Source organism: Catharus ustulatus, chromosome 1 (assembly GCF_009819885.2).
Source record: "Catharus ustulatus isolate bCatUst1 chromosome 1, bCatUst1.pri.v2, whole genome shotgun sequence".
NCBI classification, from domain to species: domain Eukaryota; kingdom Metazoa; phylum Chordata; class Aves; order Passeriformes; family Turdidae; genus Catharus; species Catharus ustulatus.
The window spans coordinates 138604971-138627383 of NC_046221.1; the positions used below are offsets into that span (position 1 = coordinate 138604971).

At 43.2% G+C, this 22413-nt stretch overlaps 1 protein-coding gene across 1 annotated transcript in view; it reads left to right on the forward strand.

Moving 5' to 3' along the window:
* Positions 1 to 22164, forward strand: part of LAPTM4B (lysosomal protein transmembrane 4 beta) — a 63251-nt gene extending 41087 nt beyond the window's left edge. Inside the window, exon 7 of the mRNA XM_033065462.2 lies at positions 20125 to 22164. Within this exon, the coding sequence (XP_032921353.1) occupies positions 20125 to 20199 (75 nt within the window). The 3' untranslated portion in view covers positions 20200 to 22164. The remainder of the gene's footprint in view (positions 1 to 20124) is intronic.
* Positions 22165 to 22413: the final 249 nt, after the last annotated feature.

Genomic DNA, 22413 nt, shown 5'->3' on the forward strand with positions numbered 1-22413 from the left:
AGGGCTCAGTGCCAGATCAGCCCCTGGGGTGACCCACAGGCTAATGTAACAAGGGTCTTTACACCATTTACATAACAGAATGAGAGCAGCCTTGACTTGGGCCTTTGGGTCATCTGGGTAAAATCCCAGGATTGCCTTCCTCAGGTTTTCCTAACTGTGGGTGGTCTCCATGCTCTGAGGTATTAGACTGTCAACTGTAATCCTTTGGAATGAGTGATTCCTGTGCAACCACAAGGGCTTAGAAAACCATCACTTTACATGAAAGATGTAAATCTTGCATAGTTATTTGTCTCTATACCTGAAACTTTAAGAAAAATGTAAGAAATTTTACAGGCCATGATCACAGCTGGCAGCCAGGACATTTAAATATAAAACCATGGATTTATTGAGAGCTAGGAACTATTACCATTTTCTTTACTGGAATTTACTTTGAATAACAGGAATTTGATGTGAAATAATTTTGATAGTTCTTTTGTTCAGCCTGTGGGTAGTTGTAACTCAGCTTCAAACATTGTTGACTCTACAACCCACAGAGCAGGCAGGCTCAGCAGTGGGAGAGTGTCAGCTGTTTTATCTGGGAAACTAAATTTACTTTTTAAAAGTTAAGTTAAAACTACCTGTTTCACTGCTGCCTTTATAAAACAAAAGACTGGTTTTTAGAGATGCCTGGCCACCAGAGCTCTTCTCAGTACTTTTGTATTTGGTAATTACGAAATGTTTCTGTGAGAAAAGGAAGCCCTTTCATTCCATTCACAGATGACATTGTTGGACTGAGCCTTTAATTTAACTTCACTTAGCTTGCTCTTGTAAAACATCTAAAGCAAAAGCAAATTTTGAGAAAGGTTGTGCATTCCTAGCTAGGGCTCTGACCACTGGAGTCTTCTTCCCCACTATTTACAGTAATTTCACGATTACAAGCTGCACCGTTTTGACAAAAATTTTGTTCCCACACCGGAAATGCGGGTTACACTCAGGAGCGGCCAATATGTGAATAATTTTCTGACATTTCCAACCCCGGGAGTGCAAACCGAGTCAGTGCAAACTGCCAAGTCGAGCACCTGCCAGTAAAACCCAGCATTTATGCAGTTGTTACAAATTGGTTACTCTGTTGTGCGGCAGGTGGAGCTGGGCTCCGTGCAGGCAGCACGGGGCAGGGGGAGAGGCGGGGGAGCTCCCTCCTGCTGGCCCCACGGCCCGGGAGAGGCGGGGGGCTCCTTCCTGCTGACCCCGCAGCTCGGGGGAAGGTGGGGGGGCTCCCGTCCCCACCTGCCACCACCGTGGGTGCCAGTGGGCTCCATCCCCACCTCCCACCACCGCCGCAGGTGCCGGCAGGCTCCGTGCCCTCCTGCCACCGTGGGGCAGCGCCGGGCCAGGGTAAGCGAGCCTGGTGGCAGCGGCGACCGGCCCCAAGCGGCCCCGCTGAGCAGCAGCGCCGAGCTGGGCCACCTGGCCCTGTCGGCAGCCCCGAACCAAGCCAGTAAACCCCGCCATGCCGCGATTCTGTTACTATTTGGCAACTTTGTTGCACGCGGGTCCTCACTGCGAACAACAGAGCGGCTTGTAATTGGGTGCGGCTTGTGTATGGACAAAGAACGAAATGTTTGCCAACACCCGGCGATGCGGCTTATAGTCGGTGCGGCTTGTGCTCGTGAAATTACTGTACATTTCTTTAATTTTAATAAGGTGAGAATCTGTTCCTGTCAGGTAGGATGCGTCTTTCTAAGGAAGTTCAATAAGATGGCATTAAATGAGAAAGAGCTGTTTGGGAATTTATCAGCTAACCAAAAAAAAAAAGAGAGAATCACTCAAAAATTCCTGTTTGTGGGTATAGAAAGGCTCAAGAGCAATGCTGCCAGAAAAGATTTTCTCAGGGCCAGAAAGGAAGGCAAGAGGAGAGTCACTGACAGCCTGGGTTTTGAATTATTCATTTGAGGGGGAAGCAAGCTTCATTCAAACCCATGTCTGCTTCTTTCTAGTCAGGGTGAGCACCTTCACCCTTAGGTGACACAGTCCATATCCATCTCTTTCACATCCTTCCCTGCTCCATGGGCAGCACAGTGCACTCACTGTTGTGATGGAGGAGTTGATGTGCTCCTGAGCAGCTTTTTTCTTTCTTCTTCTCTTTGCTGAACTTCAGAAGGAATGACAGTATGTGGGGTTAAATCCCCATCATTCTCCACTGTGAGTCAGAAGATAGTTCTTTCTTCCCTTCACCCCCCGAAATCACAGACTTTAGAAGATTATCTTTTTTGTATGTCTACATTGTGAAACACACACAAAACCCCCTCTCCACATGACTGTAAAAAAATGTAGGTGCAACACTGTTGGTTTAAAATGGTTTCAAAATTAAGCATGGAAGAGTAGGGCTTTGAAAGTTAAATACTGAGGACCTCTGAGAGTTTAGAACTCTTGAGGAAACCTTACAAAATTTTGAAATTCTGTGATAGGTCACTGCAGTCTGTTGAATTGTATCATATTCTCCCAACATTCAAGTGTACTTTTGTATTAAAATGATGGTTTTGCATTTTTATGAATGCTGGGAAACTTCTTTCAGTAGGGCTTCTTCAAACCAATATGCCTTTAAATCATGAGTTACAAGTTTCTTAAAAAATATGAATCAATCTCTGCCCTCTTCTTTGAAATAAATGTGTCATTATTAGAATCAAACCTGCTACCTGAATTCCAACAGAGCTGCAAGTCATACCTGCAGGGTTCATTCTCATCTTCAGGGTTGTTTTTTGATATGTCCTTGTCATCAGCATTAGCTAAGAAAATCTGTACAAATGGAGGTAAAAATCAAAGTTTAAATAGGAGACTGGGTGTCATTGCTACAGTTTAGAGTAAAATTTTTAAGTGTTATGTAATCGCAGAATGACAGAATAGGTTGGATTGGAAGGGACCTTCAAGATCATTTAATTCCAACCCCCTGCCACAGGGAGGGACACCTTCCACAAGACCAGACTGCTCAAAGCATCATCTAACCTGGCCTGGAACACTTCTGGGAAGGGGCCATCCACAGCTTCTGTGGGCAAACTGTTCCAGTGTTTCACCACCTTCACAGTAAATAATTTCTATAATGTCTAATTTATGCCTACTCTCAGTTTAAAGCCATTCACTTTTGTGCTATCACTACATGCTCTTGTGAAAAGTCCCACTCCACTTTCTTGTAGACCCCCTTTAGATACTGGAAGGTGCTATAAGATTTCCCTGAGCCTCCTTTTCTCCATTTTTGTGGCCCTTCTCTGGGCTGGCTCCAACAGGTCCACGTCCTACTTATGATGAGGCCTCCAGAGCTGGATGCTTTCTTGTTTATAGAAGGATTTTGTCTTAAAAATCCATCCTGTAGTCTGAACTGCTTCATGCTACCCATTTGCCCTGCTGTTCTCAGCACAGAAATTTCCAGTTAGTTCCTCTGGTCAAACTGGTTCTTATAAATAATGCTCATGCATCTGATTGGTAACTAACCTTTTATCAGCTACGAGATAATCTGATTTTTGTCACTCAGTGTAAGTGGTTTAAGCCATCCTTTTTGCCAGTGTGCCATCTGGAACAAACATGCCTCCTCCCACTGCAGGCTATGAATGGGATATTTCTGCTGCCCGTTCGGTGAGAGATCCTCCTTCTGTGACCTTTGATGAAAATTTGACACCACATGAATATGCCTGGTTTGGCTCCATCAAAAGACTGTGTTATGACATGGGGGACCAGCTAATGCTAGGCAGGGGAATGGCCTGGACCCAGGTGGGGGGAAGATGTGGCACTTATGCTCCTGAAGACCTGAGAATCCAGCTGTGTACACTAGTCTCCCTCCTCATAATTGTCCCCTTCCCTTCCCTCAGTTTCTGGAGGTGTCTGTAGGAGGTTTTGGCATGGCAGTAAGGTGGCTCCCCTGCAGTAACCTTAGGATTGTTTGTCTAAGTCCATAGTAACCTGAGGATTGTTTTTTCCACTTTCCCAATCTGCTTCCCAATCTTTTTCCTGCCAGCTTCTCAAACACACCATGGATGAAGGTTAGTTTTCCACACAAATTTAAATTGTTGCAGTAGTACCATGGAAGTGTTCATCCAATTTGGAAAAATTGCCAGTGTACAGGTGCAAAACATAACCCAAAGTTAGACATTTGTTCTCTGGAGCAGTAGCAGCTCTATTGTGCTCTTGGACAGCCAGGGGATTTCAGTCTGTGTATTTTTAACTGTCACTGAAGCCAATCAATGGAAGTTTCATCTCCGGTCATGCTGCCAGTGAGGATAAAATGTAAAGCCGTAAATCTCTCTTCAAAGTGGGATTTAAATCTTTATGTGCTTTATAAAATCACTTCAATAGATTTTATCTTACATAAACTTATTCACAATGGTTAATAAGTTAGTTTTTGTTTTTAAATGTAGATGTACTCCCTCTGCAGACATTACCTCCACTAAGTAGCCTGTAATTAATTGGTCAACACTTTTGTTTGCTTTCCTTTTCTCAAAGCAATAGGAGACCTATTTGACAAGTGCAGATCTTTCCTTCCTGCTGGATGATTTCTCTAAGCAGAGGAGAAATATTCTTTGGTAAAGTTGGAAGAGCCATTCTTTGTATTATTAATTTGGTGATTAATTTGGCTATGGAGAGAGGGAAGGACCCTTAGACTCATGCCAGTTAAATAGACTGAAGAGTGAGATGGATCCCAGAGATCCACAGCAAGAGCTCTTATTTCTGATAGGTGCTTTGAACCTGTGGTTTCCAACTGTTGAGCCAGATTTGGGATGGTATGTGGCAGAGTAGAAGACAGCTCAGAGAAAAGTTTTGCTTTGAAGATGTTTTCAATAAAAATCCTATAAACTTGTCAGTGCTCACCAGGTAGCTGGTCTTTTGTGGCAGTTTGTGTGCATAACTGTTACTGGTCACCACTAGGTCACAAACATCTTTTTGCAGTAACTAGTAACCAGGGAAATAATTTTAAATGAGCTGACACAGCAAATTAATATCCCTGCCATGATTCACTCTCTGAGTCCTTTTAGGGCCTCAAGTGGGGTCCAGGCAGAGGGCCCCTGACCTTCCTTACTGGAAGCTGTCTGATAAAACCTGCAAGAGGAAAAGCAGGTACAGCAGGACAAAGAGAAGAGGAAGAAGAATCAGCAACAGGAAGTAAAGGATATAAGTAAAACTACTCAGTGCAATAAGTAAAGAGGATGGTTCATTAGTAATCAAATGCAATAGTCTACAAGAGACCTAGAAATGTGTTTTAAGTGCAGGAGCTGTTTTTCTTCAGAATTGCACTTTGTGAACATAACAAAACAAGCAATTTCTTTAAAGAGAGAATCTTCAAAGGGCTCAAGATCCACATGGATGCCATCATTCACATCTTGGCAGTATGTATGTACCACGTGTACAGTTCTTCCCTTTCTGCTTGCTTCTGAGTTGAAGAAAGGTATCATGATGATCTGCATCTGCCAACAAACAGCTATTCAGCTGCTCCAGCATTTCATATTCTACTTATAGTGAAGTCCCATGCCTTGTCAGATAGCCTTTAATCTTAGTGAAGAGATTGTTTGTTCTTATTTATTTTTTATAACTTTCCTTCTTATCATCTATACTCAGCTCTTACTTCCACTTTTTCCCCGTTTATGGAAGACTTTTAATATTAAAAGCAGCATTTTCTGTGGTTTGAATTACTTCATGCTCTCTGTTTGCCCTGCTGCTTAGTTTTACGGGCTAATTACACTTCTTGCAATGGGTCTCACCTATTATTAGGTAGCTGCTGTCAGAAGCCAGCTGTACTGTTTGGAATGGACTATTAACAGTGTCAATTTGGGGCAAATAACCTCTTAAGTTTAAAAATGAGATTTCCAAAGCATTTTCATTTGTCATGACAGTCATAAATTTATCTGTGAGCTAAATTACAAGGTCAAAATATACATATTTATCTATTTTCCTAAGTAGATTGTAAATCTGTATTTATTTGCAGTTGACATATTGGAATTTGGAACTAATACATGACAATTCGTAAGAGATTTACAATAAAATAGACAAATCTCTTCTCAGTGTTCACAATTAGATTAAAAAGAAGACATGAAATGGGGATGTGTAATTTAAATCTTCCAATTTTTTGGGGTTCACTAATTGGGTATGTTGCAATGTAGGAAAAAAACAGTGTTTATAAATTTGCAGTGTTTCTTTAGTGCTTTTTATCCTAATTGGATTGATTAACTACTGCCTGACAGCTGCTGCTTCTTGGCCTTCAAAAGAAGCTTCAAAGTCTTCAGTGTGATTCCAAGGATGCATATCAGTGCAGCAAAATTCAATGACAGCTTAAATCCCTGTTGCCATGGATGTGTGGGTGTTAATCTGAGCTGTGTGTGAATTTTCCAGGTCAGGCTCAAGTCATAGTTACACTGTGCAACAACAGGTAGGGGAGGTGTGAATTGGCTCAGGCAGGTGTTGCTCAAACAGGGAGCTGCAGCAGGGAGTGAGAGGCAGAGTCCCAGCAGTGATGAGCCATGCTGGGGCTTTTAGCTGCAGAGTTGGCCTGTGCAGGAGCCCTGCCCTGCTGCAGAGCTGCTCCCCAGGCGTGGTTCTGCTGCAGCTCCAGCACTACCTCATCTGGTGTCACCTCATCACATCCTCCTGCACAGCTTAGCACTGCCCTGGCCCTTGCCAAGCAGAGGAGGAACTCCTCACACATCCCAGTCTCTCCCTCCCCAAGCCTCTGACAAAGCTGACAACACCACAAACCATGCAGATGCAGAAGAGCCCTCAGCTGGGTGGGGGAGCAGTGACAGCTGGTGGCTCAGCAGGTGGCTGTGTTCTCTCAGAGATGGCCTGGAGCCACACTCAGCTTCTGCCAGGGAGGAGCACCGAGCTGCCAGTGTTTTCCAGTGGTCAGGAGGCCTGGCTTTCTGTGGTTGTTAATGGTTTCAGTTAATCTGTGGACCTCAAGTCTCATTTCATTTCACTTTAGAGGCTCCCTTAGAGCAATTGCACTCTTCCCAAGCATCCCTTGGGACTCTTCATGGACACAGACTGTCCACTGTGGTCTGTTCCAAACTGCACAGCACTTGTGGGTTTGATCCTCTGTACTATGGCAGTGAGGAAAGCAAGGTCTGCTTTCAGTTAACTCTAGGGCAGACACTCAGCTTCAGAAAGAGCTAGGTTGAATGGGTATTCATTTACCAAATTTAGAAAATCTGCAAAAGTTTGTGAGAATTTCTGGCTGACAGGTGCTTTACTGTTGTGATTTACTAACAGTAATAGATTTTTTTATACAGACAGAAGCCTTTCCAGCAGCATCTGTAATGTAAGCATGACTGTGATAACCACACTCTTGGGACATAATCAGTCCTGTTAAAAAACTTCTATGTCCCATGTGGGCTATACCCAGCTTTCTGTCTCGTTAACAGTTGAGTGGAATACAGGATGTAAATGTAAAAGGTAAGGTTAGAAAGAGATGTAGTTTAGTAATTAAAAAGTCCATTGAAAGAGTAGTGCCCTCTCACAGTATTCTGCACTCAAGACATCAACCATTTGTTACACAGATAAAAGTATGCCTCAGTGTCTTCAGTACTGATGAATATACCCTGAGAAAGCACCTGCGCATCCAGAAAATGCTCATTTTGAAAAAAATAAGGAAAATTTGAAAAAATAACGCTGTTCTGCCTATACAAAATCATGATGTACAGCTAGAAATGCAGCAGTATGAGGCTGACCAAGGTGTAGGAAAGACGTCTGTGACCTGAAGAGGGCTGTTGTTCCATGCCTCTGAATGGAGAGAGTCATTGCACCATTACTCTGGGTGACTTTTATGAGGCTGCACACGATGGAACAAGACAATAGCTCCCTCAATTCAATTTTCATCCCACGCAAGGGTAATCACAATCTGTCCCTAAGTATTGTTGTATCCTAGAAATATATACATTTACTCATCTGTCTGGGGTGCTGAAAACATTGTGCTGCTTCATTACAGAATTTCATGGACTCATGTAAAGTTTCCTAAATAGTGTCTTGGAGAGCTGGTGTCTTGGAATAAATAAGCAGTTTTGCCAAACAAAAACAAACCATAGCAGCTCTAACTTTGCACAGATGATTTTTGAGCACTAAACCCTCCTTCTTTGCTGAATGGGGTTATAAATTATCTCTGAGCTATTCTGCTTCCAGTTACTCCATCTGTAATCGTTCTAGTGTGGTTTCTAAAGGAAATGCATACATATAAACATGAAAATACTTCCTGTCCATGTTGAGAGGAAGATTTCTTGGGATTTAGTCAAAAGACGACATGTAATGAAGTCCTAAAATAGTAATTAACTAGCATACTTTGGACAGATTTTTCAAGCAAAAGCATCCAAATGAGACCGTAACAGCAACTGTGTGTGAAGCAAAATCAAACATTTCTCATTTAATATTAAATAAGATTTGGCTCAGATATGAAGCTTTGATTTTGGTCTTATGGCCAGGACTCTTTTTATCTTGGGACAGGGAGAAAGAAAAAGAAAAGATGGGAATATTTTTTTACACATTGCTCTGTTACTTCCTCAGGAACATTTCCTTAGACTGGACTCATTTGACTAAAGCATCCATTTACATTGTAAACAAGCACCTTTGAAGCAGATATTTATTAGCATTTGCTTGTAAGAATTGCTTCTGGCTGATCTCATCTGGAAGATCACCAGCTCAGGCGGCTAAAAGTGCCTGCCACTTTCCTGAGCATGAATGTAGGTCAGCTACACCCCAGCACCTTTCACATACCTGGTCTTGGATCTCTCTCTTCAGCCCAGACCCAAAACTGTCAAGTGGGCTTCTTCATATGAAGAAAGCAAGTGGGGCCTGCACTGCAGAGGAGTGAGAATCCTCAGTGAGAAGAAAGAGGGCAGAAAAAGACAGAACCTTATAGAAGTCTTTAAAGTAATGGGTGGCAGAGGAGGTGCTCACTGACTTAGAAAAGAGGTAGGGAACACTCAGTGAAATAGCTACTGACTGGTTTCATAGCAAACCAAAGGTATTTCTTCATGGAACACCTAGATGGGCTGTGGGACTGCTTGCTAGGGGACATTGTGATGCTAGACATCAGCATGGATTGAAATACAGGCTAGAAAAGTCAATGAAAGAAAAATTCCTTTAATGACCAGTAGCCCAGCAAGTCCTTGACAATCAAATTTCTGACATTTTAGAGAATATTCTGGGCAAGATGTAACTACATATTCTTGCACTGCTCTTTATAAATTTCTTTCATTGTTCTGTCTTGCACTTCTGTTTGTCATCCACCACTTACTACTTTGATCTGGATGGACCTTTTAACTTATCCAAGAGAGCCATTCCTACATGCAAGTGCTTAACTGCAGCATTATGAAAGCTAATCCCTACTTCTGTCTCCAGTGCTTGCCTTGTATGCAACATCTGACTGCATCTCACCACAGAATTATTATTATTCCTCTTTCTTCACTGCTGAAAAAACTACCTCTTCTCCTGAAGGCTGTCAGCCTTTTCATACAGTCAGCATAAAATGTAAATTCATGTTAAGGGATTAAATAGAAAACTGAATTCTTAAGTGGATTTACAGTAATTTCACGAATACAAGCCGCACCAATTTGACCAAAATTTTGGTGGAAACCCGGAAGTGCGGCTAATATTCCGGGGCGGCTAATCTATTAACAAAATTCTAAAAGCTGCCAACACGGAAGTGAGAGCCCGCGGCAGCCCCAAGCCAAGCTGGAGCCCGGCCGGCCCCGGCAGAGGTGGGAAAGCCTGGCAGAGGCGGGGCCAGCAGTGTCGGGGGCGGGCGGCAGAGCCTGAGCCAGCAGGGCGGGGGAGCCCGGGAGAACTGGGGCTAGCAGTGCAGGGGAGCATGGCAGAAGCAGGAAGGCCGGCGGGTGGGGCTGCCTGGCAGCGGGGGAAGCCCAGCATAATCGGGGCCAGCAGCGTGGGGGAGCCCGGCGGTGCGGGGGCCTGCAGTGCCGTCCAGGGCGAGGAAACGCGGCGGCGGTGCAGACGGGAGGGGGCGGCCGGCGAGCGTGGTGGCGGCGGCGGCAGCCCTGCCGGCGGGGCGAGCGAAAGCGGCGCTCGCGAAAGCGCCGCCCGGCGAGCGAAAGCGCCGCCGCTCGCGAAAGCGCCGCCGCGAGCCGCGAACCGCGAGCCGCGAAAGTGCCGCCGCGAGCCGCGAACCGCGAGCCGCGAAAGCGCCGCCGTGAGCCGCGAACCGCGAGCCGCGAAAGCGCCGCCGCGAGCCGCGAACCGCGAGCCGCGAACCGCGAGCCGCGAAAGCGCCGCGGGGCGGGCGCGGCGCTCGCGAGGCGCGGCGCGGGGCGAGCGAAAGCGGCAGCGGGGCGGACGGCGAGCCCGGTGGCGGCAGCCCTGCCAGCCGGGCGAGCGAACGCGGCAGCGGGGCGGTGCTGACGGGAGAGGGGGGCCAGCGAGCCCGGCGGCGGCGGCAGCACCACCCGGCCAGCCCCGCCGAGCCGTGGCGCTGAGCTGGGCCACCCGGCCCCGTCGGCAACCATGAGCGGGCCGAGCCTGCCTGGCCCCGCCCCGAGCCAGTAAAGCCCGCTATGCCGCGATCCTGTTACTAATTGGCCAATTTGTGAAAGCTGCGCACGGATTCTCGCGACGAACGAAAGTGCGGCTAATATTCGGGGTGCGGCTTATCTATTGACAAAGACAGCAACATTGTCGAGGCACCGGGGGTGCGGCTTATAATCCGTGCGGCTTGTATTCGTGAAACTACTGTACTTTTAATACTTCTCGTTTCTCCCACTGGTGAGTGCTGTGCGCAGTTTTGGGCACCACAATATAAGATACAAAGGTATTAGAAGAGTGTCCAAAGGAGGGTCACGAGCATGGGACTGGAGGGGGAGCCCTATAAGGGGTGGCTGAGGTCTCTTGGTTTGTTCAGCCTGGAGGAGACTGAGGGGAGACCTCATAGTGGTTTACAGCTTGCTCATGAGGGGAAGTGTAGTGACAGACATTGATCTCTTCTCTCTGGTGGCCAGTGGGAATGGCCTAAAGTTGTGTCAGGGGAAGTTTAGATTGGAAATCAGGAAAAAGTTTTTCACACAGAGGGTGGCTGGGCACTGGAACACTCCCCAGGGAAGTGACCAGAGCATTAACCTGACAGAGCTCAAGAAGTGTTTGGACAATGCTCTAAAGCACATGGGGTTACTCTTGGGGATGGTGCTGTGCAGGGCAAGGAGCTGTGCTTCAGTGATCCTTGTGTGTCCCTCCCAACTCAGGATATTCTATGACTCTGTGAACTCTTGGAGTTCATTATAGAAAAAACATATTTCTTCAGACACTCTTGATAAATGTTACTTCTTTTCCCTCTACAAAGAGAAACGTTAAAAACTTTTGAAGGTTGGCCTTAATAACATCATTATATTTAGTAGCTTCCAGTAAATTTTGTACAGGAAATAAAACAAGTGCTACATTAATAGGCTTATTTCCTTTAAATTAAAATACAAAACTGATTAAATAATCAGTGATATTTACATATAATCCAGAGCTCGCTGTCACACAAAGTACTGAAGGAAATAGCTACCACTGTGTGGCTCAAGTCTCCAAACCAGTGCTTAAATTGAGGAGATGTGGATTTCAGAATTTTTTAAGAAAACAAAAATACATTAATTTTATATTTTCCTTTGTAATCTCAGACTGCTCAGAAGAAAACCACATTGTCAAACTTGACATTGCAAAGACAGAATTATTCTAAGCCTTTCCTGCCTAGAGAGTGAAGCAATCAGCTGGCTGTAGCTGTGTATGCACACAGACATCTTCTATTTTCCCCAGGTGATTTTCATAACATCTGTGAAGTCGAGAACCCAACAGTACATTTGGAACTATCCTGAAAAGGACTTGTGGCCTCAAAGACAGCCTTCCCTCCAGAGCTGTTTGTAGGCTGGCTGCTGCTCCACTGCAGCTGAACATGCTTTAGGTTGCAGTTAATGGCTCCTCAAAGCACCACAGCTGTGGGAGGAAATTCCACTCCTCTTGGCTGGGTGAATGACAGGACAGCAGGGAAGTAAACATGAAATTAGTAAACGAGACAGCATACCATTAAACCCTCTCCAAACCACACAATGGTGTCAGACTGATGCAAGTCTGTTGTTGGTCATGGCTGGAATCACTGAGATGAAGTGAACCCAGAGCAGAGGACTGGTGCAATTAGGCATGTGCTGCTTAAAACCTCTTCTTTCAGTTCAGTTGTCTCTGAAGCTGATGTATCAGCCTTGTGCATATTGAGAATGTACTCTGCATTAGGGAAGATGTGCAGTGACTGTATTGCAGCACTGTATTCAGCATTGGCTCTGGCATACTCTTCCCTTCTGTCTAACACTGTTCACTCTGTGGTTACTCTCCCTCCTCTTTTTAATAAATAGAGAATACAGCCTGAGCCCACTGGCACTTTGTATTTGACCAGGGTGGAACAAAGGACTCCTTTTGCCCTCTCTTCCTCACCACGTATTCACATTGGCCTTGCCTAAAGATTTGGGTGTCTAAAATGTAAAGGTCACTTCTGCAGAAGAATTATGTACAGTGCATACAGAGCTGCCATGAAGAGCTTGGGATAAACATTTCCAGGCATAGACTAAAATTTCTCCAGATACATATTTATTTAGCACCTGTCTCATACAGTCGTATGCAAATGACATCCAAGAGAGTTTTGACTTTGTCTTGATGTTTCCAACATCTTTTAAGAAGTTTCAAATAATAGGCCTGTTTTACAAATGTGAGATCCTTCTAAAGCAAAGTCAAACCATTTGTCAGAGCTCCAAACAATAGCAACAGGACCAGGATTAAGTTGTAGTGGTAATGACCCTAATTCCACACAACTATTTATTGTCACCTGTCCCTGTCACCTGTGTGATGTAACCTGAACTCCTTCAGCATAAAGCAAAGGTGTTTTTCTGAAAAGCTAAAGTTTGAGAAAACATTAAAACCATCAGTAGTTATCATAGACCTTTTCAATCTACAGCTTTTTTTGGCATTTGAGTTCTAGAAGGTGTTGGATACAAGTATATTAGAGTTGTGTTTGTTTCTAACAAGACATCAACAAGGTTTTTTTGTCATGGGAGCTCTCAAATGTTTCACAGCAGCCAAACAGAATGCTGTTCAAACTCAAAGCTGTTGTTGTGCAACTGTACCATTCCATCCAGTGGAGAATACAAACGGCTGTTGGAAAAAGCAATCCAAAGCTCTTTGGAGACACATAAGGATTTCTGTTGAGTTCAGTGAGGTGTGGGTGAGAATGCAGAAATAATCAGGTGATCAAATATTTTATTTTACTCATATGAAAGCGAGCACATTTTCTACTTTAGAAAGAGGAGATCTAAGAGCTTGAGTTCAAACAGAAATCACTGCAGCAATGTGAGAAAACTTGTACATGTGCTGAAGAAAGAAAACTTTCTCCTGGAAATTCAAGTAAATGTGGAATCAGCTACAAAGATGTGGAGTGATTTTTGAAATAATGCAATGTGTCCCCCAAAGCAGGCAAACAAAGAAAGAGAACTCTGTTGGCACAAGATTAGCTAATAACTGTTTGAATTTACAAGTGTTTATCTGTGTTTCTTCTCAGATATATTTCTAAGCAATGTCTAAAAAAACTTGTTCTCCAAAACCAGATTAACCAGGATGTAAAAAATATGAAGTGACATCTGCTTATATTAACTGAGTATGTTATAGCCATTGGCAAACTCCTTTGGTAATTAGTTCTTTCAGAGAAGGTCATCCTGTATCATGTGTTTTATAATGGAGATGCTTATGTAATACAATTAACCAAACCACTCAGATGACACCAGCTAAGTCAGAAACAGGATTTCTTATGGGTCAGTTATGGATTACTTCTGCATATTATACAAGACTGCTTATCACAAAATGCTTAAATGCTATCGGGAACAAAGCCCAGTTCTCAGCACTCCCTGTCCCACTTGAGCATAGAGCTAAATTTCCTTCCTTCCTTCCTTCCTTCCTTCCTTCCTTCCTTCCTTCCTTCCTTCCTTCCTTCCTTCCTTCCTTCCTTCCTTCCTTCCTTCCTTCCTTCCTTCCTTCCTTCCTTCCTTCCTTCCTTCCTTCCTTCCTTCCTTCCTTCCTTCCTTCCTTCCTTCCTTCCTTCCTTCCTTCCTTCCTTCCTTCCTTCCTTCCTTCCTTCCTTCCTTCCTTCCTTCCTTCCTTCCTTCCTTCCTTCCTTCCTTCCTTCCTTCCTTCCTTCCTTCCTTCCTTCCTCCCTTCCTCCCTCCCTCCCTCCCTCCCTCCCTCCCTCCCTCCCTTCCTTCCTTCCCTCCCTCCCTCCCTCCTTCCTTCCTTCAAAAATGGTCTTTCCAACCTAACTGAAAACCTTATATCTTCAGCATTTATATGGCAGATTGGAGCTGTGAGTTTGAACCCTCTTGGTTTGAGACCCCTAGAGCTCTGATTTCAGAGTCTCTCTGTGATGCTTTTACACCAGGCTAATGTTACCTCTGGCTGCATCTTAAAGTACAGTGTTAAAGTGGTGCTTGCGTCCTATATACAATTTATGCAGTTGTAGGGCTTGGGAAAGAAGTTAGAAGCTTCTATCCTTTAGATTTCAAGCATCCTATAGGACTGAACTCGGCAGCTATCTAATCTTCCCAACTTGCTTGCTGGTCTACTGAAAAAGCCAGAATGTCCTCACATAGGGATTTGAGTGCCAAAAAATGGGTGTCCTTCATAATTTTGGTAGTAACTTGTGAGTAACAATCTCAAACACTGTGCAAACATTAATCCCACAGCATTCAGGCAACTAACATATATTTTTCTCAACTCACAACAAATAAACAAAGAAATGCAGAAATGTAATGCCTGGAAAGCAAAATGCATCAGTTGTCTGAGTGGCGATTCTGCCTTGGGGTACCACATATCTAAAATATGCACATATTTTTTGTACTTTGTCAATTAATTTAGAGTGTACCCATTCTAATTAGATCCATAGATAAGACTGAATTGTGAGTTTCTATTTTTCCACTTTCTGAATTTACCCTTTGGCTTGGTGACTGGCTTCCATTTTATGTCTCTGGAGAGCATAATGTACTGGCTGAGTATCTATGTTGGTTTATGTTCAAGGTAGTTATGCTTCCATTAGCCATGCTGAAATTTAAAATTAACACAAGAAACTACCCCAGGAAACTACGCTTATCCAGGTTTTCATCTCAGCTACTTTGGTATAAATTCAGTGATTAAAATTCTAATTAAATTATCTTTTCTTGTAAAATGTTGACCATTTTAACAATAAACAGTTAAAAGCTGAAATAGCTCAGGTTTTATCATAGTTCTCCCTTTTGCCAAAATAGATTTAATTGAGGAAAGATGGAAAAATATTAAGGGAAAGTAAGGGCCTGAAATTCTGTTTTTGTAAAATAAAATCTCTTACAGAGGTAGAGTTGCAGAATTTGTAATTAGAACAAACTGTCGTGGAAGCTGAAGGATGATTATTTAGTCTTACAACTGACAGATGAATAAGTAATAGTAACAAAACCACACTGACAAAAAGTGAATTAGTTTGAAGGGCTTTTATTGTATAAATCATGTGAGAGACACTTGGTGTCCCAGCTGGTGCCATGTATTCAACAAACTTGAGTGTTTTCTTCCATTTGTTGTCCATCACATTTATTCACTTTAACCTTTTTTAAATATTCTGTGCATATTTTCTTCATTTAACTCAAACTCTGCTGGGCAAAGGTAGTAATTTTTGAATTCTGCTCCTTCTGCACTGGTTATTTTTTATGACTGTTTTGTTCATTTTAGGGAATGAAAGATCAGGATATTTAAATATTGAAACAAAAAAAATGTGTAGGGAGTAAACCTGTAAAGTCATCACTGATAGAACTGTTCAAACAAAAAAACATTGTCAGTAGTAAGGTGACCCTAAACTTTTAAAACATTTAGCAAATGTGCTTTAGCCTTTTAGCGTAAATACTTTCTTGTGAAATTTCAGGCCCTTTTTAGCAACCTCCCCAGTTCATACCCCACATACTTTGAATATTCCTGTAGAAATCCATATGCCTTAGGATTTAGCCAGTGACCTCTCCAAAATGGCTCCTGGAGGCTTTGTTATGACCTACCATTGAGATGGGGTAACTGAAGCTCCTGTTAATAAATCCTTTGGGGTGAATTAAAGTGAAACACTATTGAATGTTCAGTTTAAATATAACACAAACTTTTAAAAACAAATTAATTGCAGCAGAAAGGATGCATGTAGCTATATTGGTTTTCTTTTCTATAAAAGTATAAAAATGTCACAAAGAAAACCTATAAGGAAAAAGGGAAGGAAGGAAGGAAGGAAGGAAGGAAGGAAGGAAGGAAGGAAGGAAGGAAGGAAGGAAGGAAGGAAGGAAGGAAGGAAGGAAGGAAGGAAGGAAGGAAGGAAGGAAGGAAGGAAGGAAGGAAGGAAGGAAGGAAGGAAGGAGGGAAGGAGGGAAGGAGGGAAGGAGGGAAGGAAGGAAGGAAGGAAGGAAGGAAGGAAGGAAGGAAGGAAGGAAGGAAGGAAGGACATAACCACCTGTGGATCCAGTGACAAGATTTGACTGTTGTAATTTCAATGTCTGTGGTCAAACTAATGGATACAGTTTTGTTCCATTGAGGGTGGGGGCCCACAAAACAGGTTATGTACCTTCAGGTTAGCAGAGGAGCATCCAAATCCCTTCCAGGGAGGGATGCTTCGTGTCTGATGCAACACTACGGACCATGCAGAGTTTTCCAGTGGAGAGTTCCCAAAAAGATTCAGAAGGTGTTTGGACTCCTTGGTGGTCCACTGTCCTCTCTAGGAATATAACCACTGTTTGACCCTGCTTCTGCATTTGTGCTGTATGTTGTGTGGTCACCATAGAATAGAAATATTTGCTCCAGAAAGGGACTGCCCTACCTTTGTACGGTCCCACCTTTCCAGGAATGTTCTGTTCCAACTTGCCCACTTAAGTGGTCATTATTGTTTGAGGCATAGTAATGCACTATCTCCTTGCTGTGCAGACTTCCACAGGCATTCCCATCTCCTCTCACTTCTTGTTGAACTGTTGGTAAATGAGAAATTGTCTCCTGAAGGCCCTTAGGCCCTGTATGAGGTTTGGATCTGCAGAACGAAGAGGAGTGCTTATCTCCCAAGATGTAAAAGCCTCACCAGGAGGTTTTTCTCCTAGCAGACAGATTTTGTTTCACACAAGAGTGAAGGGAATGGAGAAGTTCACTCATATCATTAATTCTCCAGGCCAGGAGACCAACTGGAAATGACAGCAGCCTCAATGCTGAAATAGTAATATTGATGTAAACACAGTACAGTAATTTCACGAATACAAGCCGCACTGAGTATAAGCTGCATCTCTGGGTGTTGGCAAATATTTTGTTCTTTGTCCATAAATAAGCCACACCTGAGTATAGGCCGCTCTGTCGTTCGCAGTGAGGACCCGCGTGCAACAAAGTTGCCAAATAGTAACAGAACGGCGGCAGGGCGGGGTTTACTGACTTGGCTCTGGCTGTGCAGGCTCGGCCTGCTCGGGGCTGCCGACGGGGCCAGGTGGCCCAGCTCGGCGCTGCTGCTTGGTGGGGCCACTGGGGGCCAGCCACCGCTGCCACTGGGCTCAGTCACCATGGCCCGGCGCTGCCCCGCGGTGACAGGCAGGGACGGAGCCCCCCCCCCCGCTCCCGCAGCGGCGGCGGCAGGCGGGGACGGAGCACCCCGCCTCCTCCCCAAGCTGCGGCAGTGGCAGCACGGGCCCCCCTGTCTCTCCCCCGGGCTGCGGCAGAGGAGGGAAGGAAAGAGCTCTCCCTCCTCTCTCCCCGCCCCTCGTGCTGCCTGCAGGCAGCCAGGCTCCACGCGCGGTGCAACGGAGTAACAATTTGTAACAATTGCGAAATGCCGTCTTTGCAGCTGCTCGGCTTGGCACTCTGGCTGGCACTTCTGAGGTTGTAAATGTCAGAAAATTATTCACATATTAGCCGCTCCTGAGTATAAGCTGCATTTCCAGTTTGGGAGCAAAATCTTAGTCAAAATGGTGCGGCTTGTATTCGTGAAATTACTGTAGTTTTAGGACACATGGATTTAAAAGAGGATCAGAGCACAGGAAGATGTATCATCCATTATTTATCAGCTCATCTTTATCACTGCATGATGGACAGCTCTTTGGATTGCGTCTGCTGTCACTTCATGTCACACCTGATGAACTGACTCTGAACCTGAAAGAAATGGATCACAGGCTGGGGCTCAGCAATACAGAAGTGCAGTAAGACAGCTAAATCTTCACAAAGGGAACCTGATTAATTTTCAGAATCATATGTAGATCAGATTAAATTACTAACTGTATTGTGTCATAATAAACTAATGAACATGTTTCAGTATATTTGAGAAATTAGTGGGTTTTTTAGTAACATGAGGATTTTACTAGAAATCCTGTTATAAAACTAATGATCAGTGCTAGGGAGAGGATTTCATCTGTAGTGCTTTTCATAGTTAACATGCTTTAGTACTGTGATTTACTGAGGTTACATTGCAAAATATATTTATTATTTTTATCATAATATTTATTTGAAATTCTAAATGTTGTCCTAATTTCACTAGATAAGTAAAAGGGTGACATAATTTATTAAATGCTTTTCAAATACAAGGGGTTTTAGATTGTGCAGTGCATAAAATACTGCATTTACAAGCTCAAACATATGGCATTAATGAAGAGTAACGGCTTTGACAATTTCCTTTCCTAAGTAATAAAACTTTCCTGATTACAAGCTGAAGATGCCAAGGTAGCCTTTCTGTAATCTTAACAACGTGCACAGATGTACTTGAACACATGGTCCTCAATGCATGTTTGTAAACTCACATAAGTATAATGTGAATCACACTTGGAACTATCCCACAAAAGTCTGTTCCAAAGTCTATTTAAATCTACAGAATGATTCCTACTGATTTTGTATGTTGTGGTTGAGGTCCAACAGGGATGATTATGGATGTTTCTTTGCAGATGGCAGGTTATCAACTTCTATAAGAACTGGTGAAATCTTCTCATGGCAAAACTACCAGTGGCTTTATTGAGATCAGGATATTTCCTATGTACATTTAGACAATCAGCTAGCTTTACATGCTCTTAAATGACCAAGAAGCAATGCTGATAAATCTGGAAATTCCATTATGAATAATTTATCATCAGCTGCATAAAGTATCTCAGACAGTGCACTTCAGTGATATTCTTGCATGTTACTGAGATATTTTAGGAAATGTACACTCATTCTTCATTCAGACATCTATTTTATTCTCAGTCCCTGCTGGGGTTCACAGACCAACTCTTCCTTTGCCTTCCCACATGCAAGCTAGCTAATGTCAGTGCAGGTGCCATTAAAAATTGCATGATGGCTGGCATGCTTGCCTAAACAAGTAGGAATCTTGGTTCAAATCTCTCCTCTGCCCTGTATGGCCTGAGCTTGCCTCTCCCATGTCCTAGAAAGCTGCCTGGACTCCAGTGAATGGGGATGATATATGACTAAACCTGTCCTAATTTCCTAATTGCTATCAGATGTTAAAGTATTCACTTCTGGGAGTATAGATCTTCCTTCTCATGGCTGAGTACTCCAGAAGTATAGAATTGGAGATTTATTTAGGCATTAGGTAATTTGTTCTCCATTTACTTTCTTTATCCCCACTCCAAAATAATTATTCGCTACTCCAGGGAGGGCTCAGAAGGAGAGGTTTTTGGGACTTTTCTCACTCTGGCAGTTTGAGCCCTCTTCCAGGAGACAAGGTTTAGAGCTCCTGACAGAGGAAAGCTGCAGAAGAAGCAGCCACTATCACTGACAGATTGAAAAAATCCAGGTACCAGTAGTGAACAGATGAAATCAAGCTGTCACTGAGGTTATTAAGAAATGAGAAGAAAACATGTTTTCTTTCATAATGAAAACAATATACGTATTGAAAAGGAGGAACTCAAGCTAATATTATTTCTTTTCCTGATTATTCTGCTCCTGCTTACTAATTTACCTTCTTTTGGTTTGTGGGTTTGTTTTGGGTTTGGTTTTTTTTTGTTGGTTTGTTTGGGGTTTTTTGTTGTTTTGGGGTTTGTTTGATTGATTGGTTGGTTGTGGACAAGGCCTTAGGAGTTTTCTTTTCTGTAAATTTTATCATCTGAGTTCTTTTTTAAAAATAAAAACTTTTTTCCTTTCCTGCAGGTCCTGTTACCACCATATGATGATCCTGCGAATGGAGCTGCTAAAGAACCACCACCACCTTACGTGTCAGCATAAGTGAGAGTGCTGTGTGCCTAGGGAGGATAGCTTTACTTTCCACACATTGAAGCAATAGTTTGATAATTTCACTTCCAGAATATAACCTCCATGGGTTACACCTTGCTGTTTTGCTGACATATTGAAACCTAAATTGTATGACTCATATTCTGTAGATAGTTTTAATAATTTGCTGCAACTACAGTAGTGTTTCAGAAACTAATGAACTAGTTTCAAAATAATTCTGGGTAGCACTAGGGTTACAGTAGTCACTGAATAGCTTTTCCCACCATGTCTGACATACAGTGCTAGAGAACATAGAACTTTGCATTCTCAATCAGGTTCAGTGTAACTTAATTTTTTTATTTGTAAAATTTCCAAAGCATTACAGATACGTTTCTCAGATGCCCACATTCAACTTCAGAATACAGACCAAGTAAAAAATGTGACATTCCAGTTCATTCCTCTTCTGCAAGTGTTTTTGACGTTACTATGCTATACATGATGATGATGATTGCAAGAAGAAGAATTAGTCTTATGCACTGTTCTCATCAACCTGGCTAATGCAAAACATGTTTAATTGGGAAGGATAAGTACGGGAAATGAGAATAGACAAAGCACTCTGTGTGTAACAAGCCAGAACCTGTGATCCACACAGACTCACTTCGTTCCAGCCTGAAACCATTCTAATGCTCAAAAAAGTGTTAGGAAATTCTGATAACTTTCTTTTCCCACCTACACACCTTTCTCCTCCCCACTAACTTCACAAATAGTATTTTGAGGTCAGAAGATCCCTGCTTTAAAGTCCCATGATTAGGTGACAGAGCTGTGTCTTTCACTCTCAACATGCAAATGTTTTCCCATCGAAATGTGCCTGTAAATAACGCAATGTTCTGCTGAGTGTAAACTAAATTATACAGATTCTAAGATACATGTTCCTAACCTGTGGGGAACTTAAGCATGTAATTTCCTTGAGCATCAGCAGATATGTTTTGTCTGTTTCTCATATACATCAATGTCAGGGCATTAGATTCCTTTTATGACTGAGCTGGTTGTGCTGAGAATCTTTCTCATGCGACTCATCCATTAATGAATGCTTGTATGAGGTATTTATTTCTTCTCTAGAGAAGTGCCTCCTGCACATGTAACTTTTTTTTTTTAATGAAGTTTCTACTTTTAATTGAAAAGGAACATGAAAAGGGAATATAATGTGTGTCTCTACCTCACCTTGTTTCCCTCTGCATTGTCTCCTCTGCATTTGGGGTGACTGAACAGGCTGAAGCTAAACTGGTGTCATTGCACAGCACCCCAGGTAAAGGGCAGTGCAAAGCTGAGTCACAGTTTGCAGGGGCACCAGAAGACACCAAGGTGCCATCTCTCCTGTGGCTGGGCTGGCACATGAGTCCACACCCTTCCTGAGGAGGACACCTGTTTTCACCCGTAGTGCATTGACTCCATTCTGCCGACTGAAGAAATGTGAAACTTTTCCTGACTTTTTCTGGAAAAGAGCTTTCCAGGGGAACACAGGACCAACAAATTCTTTTCACAGAGATTGCAACTGTGAGCTTTCTTGCAGAGGCCAGGGAAGGAAAGGACAGACTCCTTCTGCCTGTCTCTTCCACACTCCTGGCAAAAGGCAGGTCCCCATCTGCTTGTTGGAATTTTACTTCATGGTTTATCTATTCTGAGATCAAACTAAGCAATGCATTTGAATGAACCCATCCTGAAATCCATCCACTGATCTTTGTCACAGTCCTATTTTCTTCCTTCTGAAGAATGCCATCTACTCTCGTTACAGATATCTTTGGGAATTAATCTGAATTTTGGGGTTGTGTTGACTGGCTGGGCTTCTGGGCTTCATTTTCTTTCATTCTGGACAGATTTGTGAAGGATGTTAAGCAGTCATCTGTTTGAGAATAGCTGGTTGTAAATACGTCACATCTGTGTATACAAACTTCTCTACAATAAAAAGGATTGTTTCCTCAAGACTATGGAAATAATTTTTATGGTCTACCAAGCACAAACATACACAAATTCCTGTCCAGTCAGTCTGTCATAGTAGAATTTTTTCTGTAGAGGACAAGAAGATAGTTTTTTAGTCCACTCACCAGTCCATTCATCAGCTTTCCCACCATACTGTACAAATGGAGGAGAGGACAGTAAATTCTGTAATTTATTGCAAAATAAGACCAAAAGATAATTCAAGGGTTTAGCTCATTGTCCAAAACTGCAGGC